The 16,855-nt window shown below is 42.3% G+C and overlaps 1 protein-coding gene across 3 annotated transcripts; it reads left to right on the top strand.

Moving 5' to 3' along the window:
• The first annotated feature begins 456 nt into the window (after nucleotides 1-456).
• LOC122565210 (sialic acid-binding Ig-like lectin 15) lies at nucleotides 457-12,144 on the top strand. Of its 3 annotated transcripts, XM_043720956.1 has the most exons (4): nucleotides 457-785; nucleotides 9,471-9,510; nucleotides 10,625-10,686; nucleotides 11,801-12,144. In XM_043720956.1, the coding sequence occupies exons 1-4, from the start codon at nucleotides 545-547 to the stop codon at nucleotides 11,824-11,826; spliced, it is 369 nt and encodes a 122-aa protein (XP_043576891.1). In that variant the 5' UTR covers nucleotides 457-544; the 3' UTR covers nucleotides 11,827-12,144. The 3 variants fall into 3 exon arrangements, 2 of the variants coding, with proteins under 2 accessions (XP_043576891.1, XP_043576900.1); XM_043720965.1 differs by lacking the exon at nucleotides 9,471-9,510; XR_006316114.1 differs by lacking the exons at nucleotides 9,471-9,510; nucleotides 10,625-10,686; nucleotides 11,801-12,144 and adding an exon at nucleotides 5,063-5,144.
• The last annotated feature ends 4,711 nt before the right edge of the window (nucleotides 12,145-16,855 follow it).

Here is a 16,855-nt window from a genome sequence, read left to right as displayed (position 1 = left end):
TTAGGAAAAGGTTACGTTCAGGTTAATATCAGAAATCTTCCCCTTCACACAGACATGTGTTCAATCATTGTTATGGGATTTCTGGACAGAGTGAAGGCACACAGGTGGAGTATAAGACTGGGGAACAATAATCCACATATTTTGTGGAGGTGGGAGGGATGTTGTGTCCTGGACAAATGAATTTAGGTGGGCTCAGTGCATTTTCCAATCTGGAAGAATTTCAAGAATAGGAGACTCAAAATGAGGGGATCGAGAATGAGAGATTTTCATCAGGGTGAGTTTTTTAGGAGTCTATAAAACCTGGTTCAGACCTGCAAGAAACATGTGTGGGATATTTAATTACTTATTTCATTGTGAAGTTGAAAGAATTGTAAGAAACTTAAACTAGAAATTCTGCACACTGACCTCATCCATTCTGATGTTTTTCCTTTCCTCAGCTGCTCAGGGAAATGTCTCAGTGGTGAGTGGGACTGAGGGAGATTCAGTTACTTTACCCTGTATCTTCAGGAGCTGGGACTCCCACACTCTGACCACTGTTACCTGGATGAGGAAGGAGCCCTACCAACACATTGTTATATTTAAAGCCCAATCCCAGGGAAATTGGACAACTGTACACAGTGGAAATCGGTACGAGCTCATCGGGAACCCAGAGGAGGGAAACGCCTCGACCAGGATAAACCAGCTGAGTGTGAGAGACAATCACACTTACCTGTGTCATGTAGAATACAGGTCAAGACTCAACTCTCAGTATCTGATCCAGAAAGACACTCGGCTGCAGGTACATGGTAAGAAATTCTTCTACATTGGAGGCAATGACTCGTGATATTATCGTTGGACTGTTAATCCAAAGACCCAGATAATGTTCTGGAGACCAGGGTTCAAATCCTACCTTGGCAGATGGTGAAATTTGAAATCAATAAAATTCTCACAGTAAGAATCGAAAGATGACTATGTGACCACTACATATTTTTGTAAGAGCCCATCTGATTCACTAATGTCCTTTAGGGAAGGAAACTGCCCTTCTAGCCTGGTCCAGCCTACATGTGACTCAAGACCCATTGCAATGTGGCTGACTCTTAACTAGTAGGGATGGGCAATAAATGCTGGCCCAGCCAATGATACCCTGGCCTTGTAACTGAATGAAGATTAAAAAGTCCTTAGTCTAGAGACGGTGTACAGTGAGAGTGTAACAGATTTGGTTTTCTGGTGAAAGGTCATTGAACTATTGGTCGGGCAAATCAGGACAGGACTTATACACTTAATGGTAAGGTCCTGGGAAGTGTTTATGAACAAAGAGACATTGGAGTGCAGGTTCTTAGTTCCTTGAAAGTGGAGTCGCAGATAGATAAAGTAGTGATACACTTGCCTTTATTGGTCAGAGCACTGAGTATTATAGGATCAATGGTGCTGGAAGAGCACAGCAATTCAGGCAGCATCGAGGAGCTTCAGCAAAATCGATGTTTCGGGCAAAAGCCCTTCCTGATGAAGGGCTTTTGCCCGAAACGTCGATTTTGCTGAAGCTCCTCGATGTTGCCTGAATTGCTGTGCTCTTCCAGCACCATTGATCCAGAATCTGGTTTCCAGCATCTGCAGTCATTGTTTTTACCTCACTGAGTATTATAGCTGTGGCTGTACAGGACTTTGGTTAGGCCACTTTTGGAATACTGCATTCAATTCCGGTCTTCCTGCTGTAAGAACGATGTTAAACTTGAAGAGTTCGAAAAAGATTTACAGGGTTTTGCCAGGGTTGGAGGGTTTGAGCTACAGGGAGAGGCTGAATGGGCTGGGGTTACTTTCCCTGGAGCATCATAGGCTGAGGGGAAACCTCATAGAAGTTTATAAAATCATGAGGGTCATGGATAGGGTGAATAATCAAGGTCTTTTTCCCCAGTGTAGGGGAGTCCAGAACTAGAGGGCTTGAGGTGAGACAGGAAAGATTTAAAAGGGATATAAGGGACAACTTTTTCTTGCAGAGAGTAGTGCATACATGGAAATAGCTGCCAGAAGAAGTGATGGAGAATGGTACAATTACAACATTTAAAAGGCATCTGGATGGATACATGAAGTTTGCTGATGACACCAAAATTGGAGGTGTAGCGGTTACCTCAGATTACAGGAAGAAGGTTACCTCAGATTACAACGGGATCTTGACCAGATGGGCCAATGGGCTGAGAAGTGGCAGATGGAGTTTATTTTAGATAAATGTGAGGTGCTGCATTTTGGGAAAGCAAATCTTAGCAGACTTATACACTTAATGGTAAGGTCTGAGGGAGTGTTGCTGAACAAAGAGACCTTGGAGTGCAGGTTCATAGCTCCTTGAAAGTGAAGTCGCAGGTAGATAGGATAGTGAAGAAGGTGTTTGGTATGCTTTCCTTTATTGGTCAGAGTATTGAGTACAGGAGTTGGGAGGTCATATTACCTTCCCTGGAGCATCATAGGCTGGACATTGGTTAGGCCAATGTTGGAATATTGCGTACAATTTTGGTCTCCTTCCTATTGGAAAGATGTTGTGAAACTTGAAAGGGTTTGTAAAAGATTTACAAGGACGTTGCCAGGGTTGGAGGATCTGAGCCATAGGGAAAGGTTGAATAGGCCAGGGCAGTTTTCCCTAGAGTGTCGGAGGTTGACGGGTGACCTTACAGAGGTTTATAAAATCATGAGGGGCATGGATAGGATAAATAGACAAAGTCTTTTCCCTGGGGTGGGGGAGTCCAGAACTGGAGGGCATAGGTTTAGAGTGAGAGGGGAAAGATGTAAATGAGACCTAAGGGGCAACTTTTTCACTCAGAGGGTGGTACATGTATGGAATGAGCTGCCAGAGAATGTAGTGGAATCTGGTACAATTGCAACATTTGAGAGGAATCTGGATGGGTATATGAATAGGAAGGGTTTGGAGAGATATTGGCCGGGTGCTGACAGGTGGGACTAGATTGAGTTGAGATATCTGGTCAGCATGGATGAGTTGGACTGAAGGGTCTGTTTCTGTGCTGTACATCTCATGACTCTATGACTAGGAAGGGTTTACAGGGGTATGGCCCAAATGCTGGCAAATGGGACGAGATTAATGTAGGATATCTGGATGGCATGGACAGGTTGGACTGAGAGGTTCTGTTTCCGTGCTTTACATCTCTATGACTATATGACACTCTAATTAAAATGATAATCCTGTTTCTCTCTACAGATATTGTCTAGCCTGCTGAGTGTTTGCAGTATTTTGATGTTTATTTCAAATTTCCAGAATCTGCAGTATTTTTGTTTTCAAATTTGACTTTGAAAATATTTAAAATAATTTGACGTGCTGATCCTTTAAGGTGCATTCTGATGTCAGAACATTCAGCTCAATTTCCAAACAACCCCAAATTATACTGACATTGAGTTCATCTTCTCAAGCAGGAAGGTGCAACAGTCTAATGTGTCCCTCTTGGTGACAATTAAATTATACACACCTTCATCAGGAATAGGTCCATCAGTGCAAATACACTCCCCCAGTGTCCATTTGATGTGAGGCATCACAGCCATGTGGAACCTATCCTAGCTTTACATTCACACATGGTGTATAAAGGGAAGTGGTAGTATACTGCTCCTGTCACTGGGCGACTAAACCACAAACCCAAGTTGGAGCCATGGGTTCAAATCCCACCACAGCAGAATGTAAAATTTTAAACATCTGGAATTTAAATGAAAAGCTAATCTAATGGGTGCATTTGACCATTGCTGATACTTGGAAAAACATTTCTGATTCAGTCATGCCCTTTAAGGAATCAAATCTCCATTCTCACATGGCCTGCCCTAAATGTCGGGCACAAGACAGGGGTGGATGGTACATCAGTGTTCAATAACTGAGTTTATTGTGTCAGGTCAGGGCAATGGGTGAGAGCTCTCTAGGTTGGGTTCGAACCTGGGCAAGGAACAGCACCAGGTCCATGATTTCTGTCCCTTGCCCTGCCTACAAATGACTCCACACCTACAGCAAGCTGATGGACTATTAATTGCATTCTGTAATAGCCAAGCAAACAACTCAGTGATACTCAAGCTGCAAAATGTCAAAGGTAAAAAATGAAACTGGACAGACCATCTGATACTGACCGATACACCAGAAATAGCATCAGGAAAAGTCACCCTATTGTCTCTGTCTCAGACTCGTTACAGTGCTCCAGCGAGGCTCAGCGCAAGCTGGGACAACAGCATCTCATTCCTGCTTGGGGACCCTGCAGCCTTCAGGACTCAATATCGAGTTCAGTAACTTTAGAACCTGAACACCCCCTTCTATGTCCTTACCCCAACTCCACACCCCAGGCGCGATCATGCCATGGGCTGTTTTATCTAGTTTTGGTTCCCATTATCAGATTGTCTTTCTCCCTGGCAAACCATTATCCATTCCTTTTCTGCCTAACTGTCTTTCTCACCTTCTGGGCTCTGTCTCCTCCTATCCTCTCATTCATTCCCCCCCATGCCCTGTCAACAGCACCTTTTCTTAGCAACTGTTAGTTCTATGGAAGAGTCACTGGACTCAAAACCTTAATTCTACTTTCTATCCACAGATGCTGAGTTTCTCCAGCAATTTCTGTTTTTGTTTCCTTCATAACAACATCTGGGGTGCAGGAACACCAAGGAGGGGACACTATTGCCAATTCTTCACTCGCTCAATCCGAGGGGAGCTGGAGTTAAATGCAGCCTTTACCATTTGCCCAGCTAGCGCCGGATGAGTCAGCACAATATCTAGGAATGATTTAAAATATCCACCTAACACGATATTCTGTGTCACAGAATTAAGCAGCCACCTCCTTCAGGAATTGCTCTGATCTGTAATGCACTGCCTAAAAGGACGGTGGAAACAGATTCATTGGGGGATCTTTTAGAAGACAAATTGGGAAGTATTTGGAAAGGAGCAAGTGAGAGGATTATAGGGAAGGACTGGGAAGAGGGACTAACTGGATTGCTCCATCAGAGAACGGCCAGTTTGTACATTTAATCTTATGCTCTGTAACCCTGCTTTAGGTTTCACTGCTCTGAGATATTAACTGAGATATTACTGACCAATGTCATTCTTGCTGTATTACAGTGAAGAAGACTGAGCCCACCACTGTAAATCCACTGATGATTTCATTGCTCATCCTCCTCCTCATCATCATCATCATTGTCATCATCTTCATTGCCTTCAGGAAGAAAGGAGGTGGGTTCTGTAGAGCATGAGGTAAAATAAAACAATATGGTTCTGCAACAAATGATGACCCTACATTAATTTTCCCTCACCAACTCTGTCCTCTTCAATACATTCTCTGAAAACGTTGGCTTTTTTTTTAGTCATGGTGGAGGATGGGTATAGGCGGCCTGTTTGATAGTATCAGCCACTCTCTGGTATCTGTCTCCTGTTTGAGCTTTCTCATGAGTGATTGAACACTGAGGCTGTTTCACAAGCAAAGTCATTCAAACCCATTCTATTGAACTCTGGATCAATCCCCATTCTACTCCCTATTACTGTCAAAACTCAATGCACCAAAATATCTTTTCATTCAATCCCATTTGACAAAATCCCAACAGACCACATCTTTTCCATTCATTTCCACTCAGCACAGAATCTCAGTTAAACAGAAAGGAAGCTGCAAATCAAAACAATTCCCCTATGTGTTTTTAGTGTTAAAATAAATTTGGAGAGTTTGCTGCATGAAGTCAGATAGTCTGAGTAACAGAGCTATATCTAGGGGTGGAATGGTAACATGGACTCCTCTTCGGGCCTGTGCAGTGGGTGCAATGTTCAGGCACTGATCTGTTTTGGGGCTGACCTCATGATCTATCTTTGCACTGGCTGATCAAATTGAACATCCAGGACATCTCAGCCATGTTGTAGACCTCAGACTCCTGAGTTCTATGATGTCATCTTGCGAAGTTCAAATTGTTATCTTTATCTTTATGGCCTCTCCCTCCCCATCTCTGTCAGTTGCAATTTGGCTTCAGACTGAGAGGTTTAAGTGCAGCAGCAGGAATGTTTTTCAGCAATTGTTTAGGGCTTTGGTAAGACCACATCTGGAGTATTGTGTGAGGTTTTGGTATCCTTATTTGAGGAAGGATTTTATGGCGAGCGGGGGAATGCAATGCAGGTTTCTCAAACGGATTCCTGGGGTTGCAGGATTGATATATGACAAGAGATTGGATCGGTTAGAATGATATTCACTGTGATTTAGAAGAATGAGGGTGGGGACCTCAGGGAAACGTGTGAAATTTTAATAAGACTAGACACGGTAGTGCAGGAAGGATTTTCCCAACAACTGGGGAGTCATGAACCAAAGGTCACTGTCTAAGAATATGGGGTAGGCCATTCAGGATTGAGATGAGGAGAAATTCCTTCATCCAGAAAGTGGTGAACCTATGGAATTCTCTGCCACAGAAAGCAAATGAGTCCAAAATATTGAGTATGTTTAAGAAGGAGTTAGATATAGTTCTTCAGGCTAAATTAATCAAATGGTATGAAGAGAAATCAGGAACAAAGTCATGAAATGAATGATCAATCATGATCATATTGAATATTAAAGCATACACAAAGGGCTGAATGGCCTACTCCTGTTCCTATTTTCTACGTTATCAACAGCCTTCTGGACTTATAAGCACGGTGTGTCCTAATGTTGTCTTTTCTCTGCAGCATCTTTTATTGCAACGATGTAACCTGCTATAATATGTTCAATATTAGCTTCTAAAATTTTCACTCTGTAGGATAAGCAGACTGTCCTGTCATTTCCTGCTCTCTGCCTCCTCCTCTTTTTGAATAAAGGAGTTGCATTCATAATTTTTGAATGGAATGGTCCTTCCCTGGATCTAGGGAATTCTAGCAAATTGTCTTGTTCCTGTTTTTTGCTACCAAAGTGGATAACCTCATACTTAACACATTATACTTCAACTGCAATGAATTTGTACTGAGCTTGTCCAAATTGTACTGAAGTATCTCTGTATCCTCTTCACAGTTCACCCTCCCAACCAGCTTGCAGTATTTATTAGTATTTGTTCTAAGTTTGTTTTTTTTTGTTTTTAAAGTCAGTGGCATGTTGATTTTCTGCATGTCTAAGATTAATAACTGGCTTGTGAGTACTGTTGTAGTTTTGGTGATTTCTTCTAAGAACAGATTTGAGGCCTAACTTTAGAATTGATGGATTTTTGTTTATCTTAAATTGTTTTATGGCCCAGCAAGATAGAACATAGAACAATATAGCACAGAACAGGCCCTTCGGCCCACGATGTTGTGCCGAACATTTTGTCCTAGCTTAAGCACCCATCCATGTACCTATCCAATTGCCGCTTAAAGGTCACCAAAGATTCTGACTCTACCACTCCCACAGGCAGCGCATTCCATGCCCCCACCACTCTCTGGGTAAAGAACCCACCCCTGACATCTCCCCTATACCTTCCACCCTTCACCTTAAATTTATGTCCCCTTGTAACACTCTGTTGTACCCGGGGAAAAAGTTTCTGACTGTCTAACTCTATCTATTCCTCTGATCATCTTATAAACCTCGATCAAGTCACCCCTCATCCTTCGCCGTTCCAACGAGAAAAGGCCGAGAACTCTCAACCTATCCTCGTACGACTCCCTCTCCATTCCAGGCAACATCCTGGTAAATCTTCTCTGCACCCTCTCCAAAGCTTCCACATCTCTCCTAAAGTGAGGCGACCAGAACTGCACACAGTACACCAACACAGAACTAAACTGCTCAGTGTGGTTTCCGATAGGTCCCCATGTGGAGATGGCGCTGTTGTGTAAATGGCACTGGGTTATTAATCCAGACCAGGTTAATGCACTGGCAGCTGGTAGAAGTTAAAAATACATTTTTAAATATCGAGCTGTGAAATCTGATGCCAGTAATATTCACATTGATGTCAACGTTGCTTGTAAATATCAATTTCCTTCCCCAATATACTTTCAGGAAGTGAATCTCCCGTGGTTTCCTGGTCTGTCCTAAAACTGACTCGAGATGCACAGACATGTGATAAACTCTTCAATGATCTCGAAAACGGTCAAGAAAGGCACTCAAATATATCAAACTATTCTGCAAATTTACTGACCCACCCTTTGACTCCCTCATCCAAGTCATTAAAATCCATGTATACTACATCCACTGCTCTACCCTCATCCACATGCTTGGTCACCTCCTCAAAGAATTCAATAAGACTTGTAAGGCAAGACCTACCCTTCACAAATCCGTGCTGGCTGTCCCTAATCAAGCAGTGTCTTTCCAGATACTCAAAAATCCTATCCCTCAGTACCCTTTCCATTACTTTGCCTACCACCGAAGTAAGACGAACTGGCCTGTAATTCCCGGGGTTATCCCTATTCCCTTTTTTGAACAGGGGCACAACATTCGCCACTCTCCAGTCCCCTGGTACCACCCCTGTTGACAGTGAAATAGATAAAGGCCCATCAAGGCTTTTTTTAGAAATTTCTGGAACTTTTTTTGAAAGCTTCAAGGATATCCCCATAGTTTGGAGGAAGTTTTATTTTTAGCTTTGCTCTGTTTGAGTAGCCCTGTGAAATCTTTTGATGAATATGGCAGTATTTACCTTCATTCCTGAGAATGGAAGGGTATACTGAACTATTTTACTTTAAAGTGAAGAGTTAGTGTTAGTAACAGACTACAAATGTTAAGACCAAACCCTGAAGAGGTTACTTAAAACTGAGTGCATTTAAACTCAGCTGTATCTAGTTCCAGGAAGAACTATGTGCATTTTCAACTGACAAGTTTAAATTGCAATGGCTTAAATCTACCAAAGTGATATAAACAAGTATTGTGGTGAGCGTGTAGCATGAGTAGTATTTGTGGGTACTATGCAATTTGTGTTTTTGATCACTGTACCAGTGAAAATATTTGGGTACAATGAAAAAGCTTTTATTGTTTTATAATTTACAGTGTTTTGCACTATTTGGATCATGCTTTCTTCTTTAAAATCTTTGAATTTTTGTCAGATGTAGGTAGTTTGGTTTATTCTATTGCATCTTCATTTTTTTCTGAATAAACTTCTGGTTTACATTAAAGCAATATGTGTACTGTTGTGTACTTATCTTTCACAGAAAGAAAATTTCATTATAAGCCAACAAATATCTAAATATCATCTAGCAAGCCAGGTTGTGTGTCTGGGTGTGACTTGTCCAGTAATAACTGGGATTACAACAATATTCTCTCTTACCTTGTCTCTGCTCTTTGAGGCAACACACCTTCCTACATCTGATCCTTTGTTCCCACTGATCATCTTAAAACACTCTAACCCGACTTGGTCAATTACAGATCTTGGACTGGGCTATGTCAGACACACTTGAATAAAGGGTGTAAGTGTCACAAAACATTCTGAGTTCTGTGCAAACTGTGCATTTTGTGTAGGTTGTTGAGAAGTCATGGTTTTGCTTGAAACACTTCCAACTGTGGAGACAAAGCAGCAAATTTGTTCATAACACAACAAACATTTAACAATCACTTTTGTCTCTTTAGGGTTTTCACAGCAAATCGAGCTGATCACATTTTCAAGGAGGTAGGATAATTAATGAATGATGCAAGATTGATGGCAGAAATGTTCTGTTTCAGGGTTGAATTGAATACTCTTGCTCACAGACAGAATGCAGCCCATTGCTGATGAGCTGCTAATATGCTTTGTCCTTTTAAGAAGCTGCTCAAAAACTCAGTGGGAGAGTGATCTCAACAGACTGAGGTAAATGACAGGTTCCTCATTTTGATCAGAATCTGTCAATTTCCAGCTGTTTGCAAATCTCCACCTCCAGATTCACCTGTGATTACCCTTTTCCCAAATTAACCTGCAATTCACCCTCATGTAAAATTAAAATGTTGCTCATTTTCATCACAGCAGATACTTTGAGTTTTAATGAATGTTTTATGGAGGAAAAGAATGAAATGTTGTCACTTGCAGTTTTTGTGAAATTTACTATTTTCTCCAAGCAGATGTATTTCCACAGGATGGGGATGTAATTTCTGAATCATTCTTCTTTTTCCAATATTTCCAAGCCCTGTAACAGCTCCAAAGTTACAGCAGATGAGAAGCCCCTGCAGGAATTTACCTCTCATCTCCAATACTCTCCCTCCCTGTCCCGTGACTAGCTGAACAAAGCTGACCTAGAGTTGCCTGGAATCATTTGTTTATCACTGTGATTCCTGACAGTTTCTGAAGCCCTCCCTGTGTTACAGCTGCTGACTAAACCATGGATTCCATGGGTGCCAGTCACATTCTGGTACCAAATTAAGACTGTTTCCGGTGATGGATTATTCAAGGGTGAGATGGGAGATTTGTGTCTAAGTCTGAACATCATTTTTATTCACAGAGAGACATGGGCATCTCTAGCTGGGCCAGCATTTATTGCCCATCCCTAGTTGCCCTTGAGAAGGTGATGGTGAGTCGCCCTCTTGAACTGCTGCAGTCCACGTGCTGTTGGTAGAGCCACAGTGCCCTTAAGGAGGGAATTCCAGAACTTTGACCCAGTGAACATTTCACTATCACCTTCTCAAGGGTAACCAGGACCAGTCAGTGACCCCCATGATCTGAATTATCAAAAAACACATGATGCTTTTTGCTGCGTCCTGGGTTTTTACCATTTGCTTCCTTGGTATATTCATGATCCTTGTGTGTTTTTCAGAAATGATCCAGGTTCATCCAGCACTCCTGAGACTGCTCAGGCCCAACAGCCATCTGATCCAGGTACTAGATGTACTCTAACTGACCGATCAATGTCCATTTTAGACACTGTAACAGAGAGAATGTGAAGCATAAATACAATGGGAATCCTGGACAGACATGTAGTGGCAGAGTGTCACCCTCACTCTCCAGGTTATATACTGACTGCAAGGGTTGACTCCCTTGATTGACGAACTTTCTAACTTACTGACCATTCAATGTAACCGAGTGAAAAGCAATGTGTTTCCTGTTGAGACCGTCTCTACTTTTCTTTGAGTTTCCTCATTGTTCCTCAGTTATGGAAGTGAGTTAAAGTTGAGAATTGAATATTCACTTTGAACATCAGCTTGTTTCACAAAAGAGGAGAGAACAAATGGGAGATGTTTGCTGCTGGAATCTGGCCTGGAAGGATAGTGCATATCAATTTGTTATCATCAGCAATGACTAGCTAATGAGTATGGTCATCTACTAAGGAAATCCTGTGTCACTGGTCATGGGTTATGTGAGTCATTGTGTGGCTGATAAGCCTTATCCGAGAGCCGCTTCTCCAATTGTACATTTGACAGGTGTTTCCAGGAGGTCCTTGGCCTTGATCCCATTGACATTCCTTTCTCCAATTCATTCTCCATACTTCCCTTGCTGATGGGTGTTCTCAACAAATTCATAGAGGAGTTTTCTCCAAATCAGTTTCTTTTGAATGAGAGGTTCCCATGCATTGACATCTATTTCTTCAGGGAAATCTTCCTGGAGATTTTGAGCTGCTTCCCTTGTCCTTTGATCCTTGATAAGTACCATCAGCACTGAGGCAGGACACTCTGCATCAGCCAGGAGGAGAGGCATCAGCTTCCTTGGAGCAGCTAATAACTGGTTAATTACTGCTCGAAGGACACTGTAGATGAACTGAGTTGTTGCTAAGCTTAGGTACTGGCCACTGTTTGGGTGTTGGCTTGGTTAATCAAGTCAGAATCGGTGCTGGCCATATGTTGAGAATAGAAGTGAAAAACATAACCAAGTGGCCCTGATTGGAATCGTTGCACGGTTGGGATGGGAGTGCGAGTTAATGGTTTGCAGGATGAGGGAATTTTGTTCTGGAAACTTCCCAACTAAGGCTTTTTTTTTTTGGTTTTTCTTTCCCTAGGTATTCTCCAGTCATCAACTTGTTGAAAGACCTGTGAAAAGAGTCCCAGTCTGTGAGACATAAAGAAAAGTCTCTGGAAATCTGCAGAAGCTGCTTGCATTGACCAGTGACTGTGGAATTCAAGAAAGATATGCAGTCCTATGTGCCTGTAATATAACCAGTCGTCCAAAGGTTTCATGGAAGCATTGATTGTTAAAATGGTTATTGAGCTACAAAATTGCGATTCTTTTATGTTTTAATTTTTCCCTTACGTTTGTGCGGGAGTCTGTATGACTATGTATGTGATATCTGATTGCATGTTTATTATCAAAGCAGCTTGCGCTACACGGTGCATATTAATTACATTACGTTATAGCTTATCTGTGCTGTGGTAGGTTACATTCACAATATTAAATTGTTAATTTCAATTAAAAATTTGGTGTCCACAATCTGTTTTTTTTATGGCTCATCACAACAATACAGCAAGTCTGAGGATCAATGAATGTTTGCTTTTCATTGTGTTGTGAATCCAGAGCTCGGTGGGTTTGGTTTGGTGTGTTGTATCTGTGTCATACCATTCCAAAAAGGAAGCTGATCAGGTTCTTTAGATTGTTAAGAGAGCAATGGAGTTGAAAATCTTCTTCTCAGTTACTGACTCTGGATGGATCCTTGTACAATAATCATTTCCCATTTCCTAAATCACCTGGCTGAATGACTGGTTACACTCCTTGTTGTATTGAGCTGTTTGCAGCCAGTCTCTATGCTGCTTCTACATGGATCAAGGAAAAGTGTCCAGGTGGGTGTCACAAATCTCAAATGACTCCCAGTAGCTGCTGTGGAGAGCACGAGGATCAGTTTATGCTCTGGGAAGGGGGGTTCAATTCTCACCACGTAACTTGTGAAATTTACATTTAATGACTAAATCTGGAATTGAAATCTTGTCTCTGTAATGGTGACCAATTATCATCATTTTTTTTAATCTGGTTCACTAATATCCTTCAGGAAGCAAATCTACCACCTTTACCAATTCCACCCTAAAAGTGACTTCAGGTCCCCATTTCAAACTTCAATGTGTCCTTTTAGGACTAATTGAATGCAATGCATCTGACTCTGAACTGCCCTCAGAAATGGCCAAGCAAGCCTCTCAGTTCAAGGGCAATAAGAGATGGACAACAAATGCTGGCCTTGCCAGTGATACTCACATGCCTTGTAAGAAAAATAAAAATACCTGAATCTGCTCTCACTCTCTGATCACTCCCTGCACCCCCCAATATTTAGCCCTGCTTTACTCTCACTCTCTCTACCCTTTGACTTTCCCTAAGCATCCAATATTCCGCCTGCTCCAATCTCATCTCTCCTGAATGTTTCTAACAGCCTGTCTGGACCTACCCAGAATAAAACATATGAACATAAGAAATCTGAACATACATAGACCATTCAGGCCCTCAACCCTGCTCCATCATTCAGGGTGATCATTGTTGAACTTTATTAGCCTGTGATTCTTAGGTCCTCTGACAGTATGCTTTATAATGTTTCAATGAGCAAACACCTTGTTAAACACAGATGATTCTGAGGCTCAGAACTCACAATAATCTGTACCACTGTCTGATGGGTACAGGTCATGGTTAACTCTCTTTTATCACACATGTCTCCTATGGAATGTCACTCCAGTGTGGCAGCAAAATAAGTAGTACCTGCTTCCTGTTTGATAGTATCATACAGGCCAGGATGAAGCCACACAGCCTACTGTGCCTGTGCCAGCCCTTTGAAACATCTATCTAAATTAGTCACACTCCCCGTGTCCTTTTCCGAGTCTGTGCATTGACTCCGTCATGTGAAGTTTGGTTCTTTCATCAACGCCTTTACCTGTATCCATTTACTAACTGGCCATCCTGCCACTGGAAACAGTTTCTCATTACTTACTTTAGAAAGACCCTCCCTGATGAAGGACAGCTCAATCTAATCTCACTCTAATCTGCTCTTCTCTAAGAAAAGCAACACTACTTCCTTCAAAGAACTGAAATCTCTTCTGTGGGACCATTCAACTTTATCTTTTCTGCACAAAAACATCCTCCCTGAAGCAGAGTGCAGAGAATTGGTCATGTTTCTCCAGCTGGGCTTGAACTGACGTTTTGGAAATGTTCATCCTTGCTTTTCTACTCTCTGCTCTAGTCAGTGAAAACAAGCATTCCTTTTGCCATTTTAAATCCATTACAACTAAACCCCAAGTTTCAACGTGCACTTCCACCATGGTTTTATTACTGTAAAATTATACCATTTCAGTTATATCACCTCTGTTCATTCTTCAGAACATAGGAACAGGAGTAGGACATTCAACCTTTGAAGACTGTTCTGGCATACAATGAGATGTGGGGTGATCTGTGGCCTAACATCTTCCTATCATTATGCTTCACCTTTCCCAATGTTAATTTTTACTTCTCTAGCCATTTCACCAGCCTATATGCCTCAGAGTCTGTTAATACCATCCTCACTCTTCACTGCTGTGACGATATGTGCCTTTAAGGGAGATCTGTGTTGTCCTGTTTCTCTTGAAGATATGTGTTGTTAACCTGGTGGCAAGATGTCTGCTCCATGGAAAGCAGAGTAAATAGCTTTGGGTTTTGTTTAATTAGATGAAACAAGTATGAGTGAGTCAGTCAGGCTCACACAGACCTAGTGTTTTAGTTTTCCTTTCAGTTATTGAACTTGCGGTTTGGAATTGAAGCTGCTAAATACAGCTCTCTCTCTCTGCTGTTAGATTATTCTTCAGCAGGCATGACTGGACTGGACCTGAAACTTCAATTTTCCTTTCTCTTCACAGATGTTGCCAGACTCGTGACTCACCACAAGGTCTCTGCTTTCTGGTCCAAAGCTAATTTCAAAACCACACAGCCATTAACTTTGATTCCCGTAGCTTCAATTTGATTTGACATTTCCAAAGTAATTGTATGCTTTTTCGAAGAAGGAGACCAAAATTGTTCACAGTACTCTATATGTGGTCTCTCCAATGCCTTGTAACGCTGCAACAAAACAGTTATTAGCACTGCTGTCTCACAGTGCCAGAGACCCGGGTTTGATTCCCACCTCAAGCAACTGTCTGTGTGGAGTTTGCACATTCCCCCCGTGTCTGCATGGGTTTCAACCAGGTGTTCCCATTTCCTCCCACAATCCAAAGATGTGCAAGTTAGTTGAATTGACCATGCTAAATTGTCCAGAGTGTTAGTGCATTAGTCAGGGGTAAATATAGGGTAAGAGAATGGGTCTGGGTGGGTTATTCTTCATAGGGTCAGTGTGGACTTGTTGGGCCAAATGGCCTATTTCCATACTGTAGGGAATCTAATCTAAGTTCCAATTCATATCCACCTCCCCTTGTAGTAAACAGCATGTTCATAGAGGACTAACAGTTCCAAGAGGTTATTGATGGATTAGCTGTTTTAATGTGTTATGCTAAATACAAATGTTTGTTTTTATTCAGTTTTAAGTACTTGATGTGATTTACATGTCTTGTGACTTTCCTGAATGAAAGTGTTTGTTTTTTCTGTGGTAAAGTCTATAACAGATCTTTTTAATTTTGTTTTTTTTTCACTCCAGCCTGGCTCCTGAAATGTACCCATGATGGAGTTAAATAGGTCATTAAGGAAGAAGACCACAAGACATCAGAGCTGAAATAGGAACCTCACCCTAATCCTAACCCCACTTTATGGAAGGACATCCTGTAGTGAGCCGAATAGGAGAACAGAGCAGATTTGCCTAAATTATAGTTTGACTCCATTGGTTAAATGATCAGAACAGGTTAAACAAGTACAAAACAAGTACAAATGACATTTGACCCATCAAGTCCAAGCTGACTATCTGACGCACAATCCCATGTGTCTTATTCACCACTCTATCCCCAAAACCCTGTAAATTTATTTCCCTCCGTTCCTAATATAATTTTGTTCATCAGTCATTGATCAGTGCCAACAGAGTCATAGAGTCATAACGATGTACAGCATGGAAACAGACCCTTCGGTCCAACCCGTCCATGCCGACCAGATATCCCAACCCAATCTAGTCCCACTTGCCAGCACCTGGCCCATATCCCTCCAAACCATTCCTATTCATTTATCCATCCAAATGCCTCTTAAATGTTGCAATTGTACCAGCCTCCACCATATCCTCTGGCAGCTCATTCCATACACATACCACCCTCTGCGTGAAAGAGTTGCCCCTTAGGTCTCTTTTATATTTTTCCCCTCTCACCCTAAACCTATGCCCTCTAGTTCTGGACTCTCCAATCCCAGGGAAAAGACTTTATCTATTTATCCTATCCATGCCCCTCATAAAGGGCGGCACGATGGCACAGTGGGGGCGGCACGATGGCACAGTGGTTAGCACTGCTGCCTCGCAGCGCCAGAGACCCGGGTTCAATTCCCGACTCAGGCGACTGACTGTGTGGAGTTTGCACGTTCTCCCCGTGTCTGCGTGGGTTTCCTCCGGGTGCTCCGGTTTCCTCCCACAGTCCAAAGATGTGCAGGGTCAGGTGAATTGGCCATACTAAATTGCCCGTAGTGTTAGGTTAAAGGGGTAAATGTAGGGGTATGGGTGGGTTGCGCTTCGGCGGGTCGGTGTGGACTTGTTGGGCCGGAGGACCTGTTTCCACACTGTAAGTAATCTAATCTAATCTAATCTAATTTTGTAAACCGAGATAAGGTCACCCCTCAGCCTCCGGCGCTCCAGAAAAACAGCCCCAGCCTGTACAGTCTGTCCCTGTAGCTCAGATCCTCCAACCCTGGCAACATCCTTGTAAATCTTTTATGAACCCTTTCAAGTTTCACAACATCCTTCCGTTCGGAAGGAGACCAGAATTGCACGCAATATTCCAACAGTGGCCTGACCAATGTACTGTGCAGCCACAACATGACCTCCCAACTCCTATACTCAATACTCTGACCAATAAAGGAAAGCATACCAAATGCCTTCTTCACTATCCTATCTACCTGCGACTCCACTTTCAAGGAGCTATGAACCTGTCCTCCAAGGTCTCTTTGTTCAGCAACACTCCCTAGGACCTTACCATTAAGTGTATAAGTCCTG

This window comes from Chiloscyllium plagiosum, chromosome 2, assembly GCF_004010195.1.
Source record: "Chiloscyllium plagiosum isolate BGI_BamShark_2017 chromosome 2, ASM401019v2, whole genome shotgun sequence".
Taxonomy (NCBI): domain Eukaryota; kingdom Metazoa; phylum Chordata; class Chondrichthyes; order Orectolobiformes; family Hemiscylliidae; genus Chiloscyllium; species Chiloscyllium plagiosum.
Note: the sequence above shows the minus strand (reverse complement) of the source record. Positions and strands in the feature narration are given on the sequence as shown.

Excerpts from the sequence above, each read along its gene's own strand:
- LOC122565210 (XM_043720956.1), top strand. The coding sequence starts at position 545 with ATGAGGAAGGAGCCCTACCAACACATTGTTATATTTAAAGCCCAATCC. Across the intron at positions 9,511-10,624 it reads CTGATCACATTTTCAAGGAG|AAATGATCCAGGTTCATCCA; the intron begins GTAGGATAATTA and ends TGTGTTTTTCAG. Across the intron at positions 10,687-11,800 it reads CCAACAGCCATCTGATCCAG|GTATTCTCCAGTCATCAACT; the intron begins GTACTAGATGTA and ends TTCTTTCCCTAG.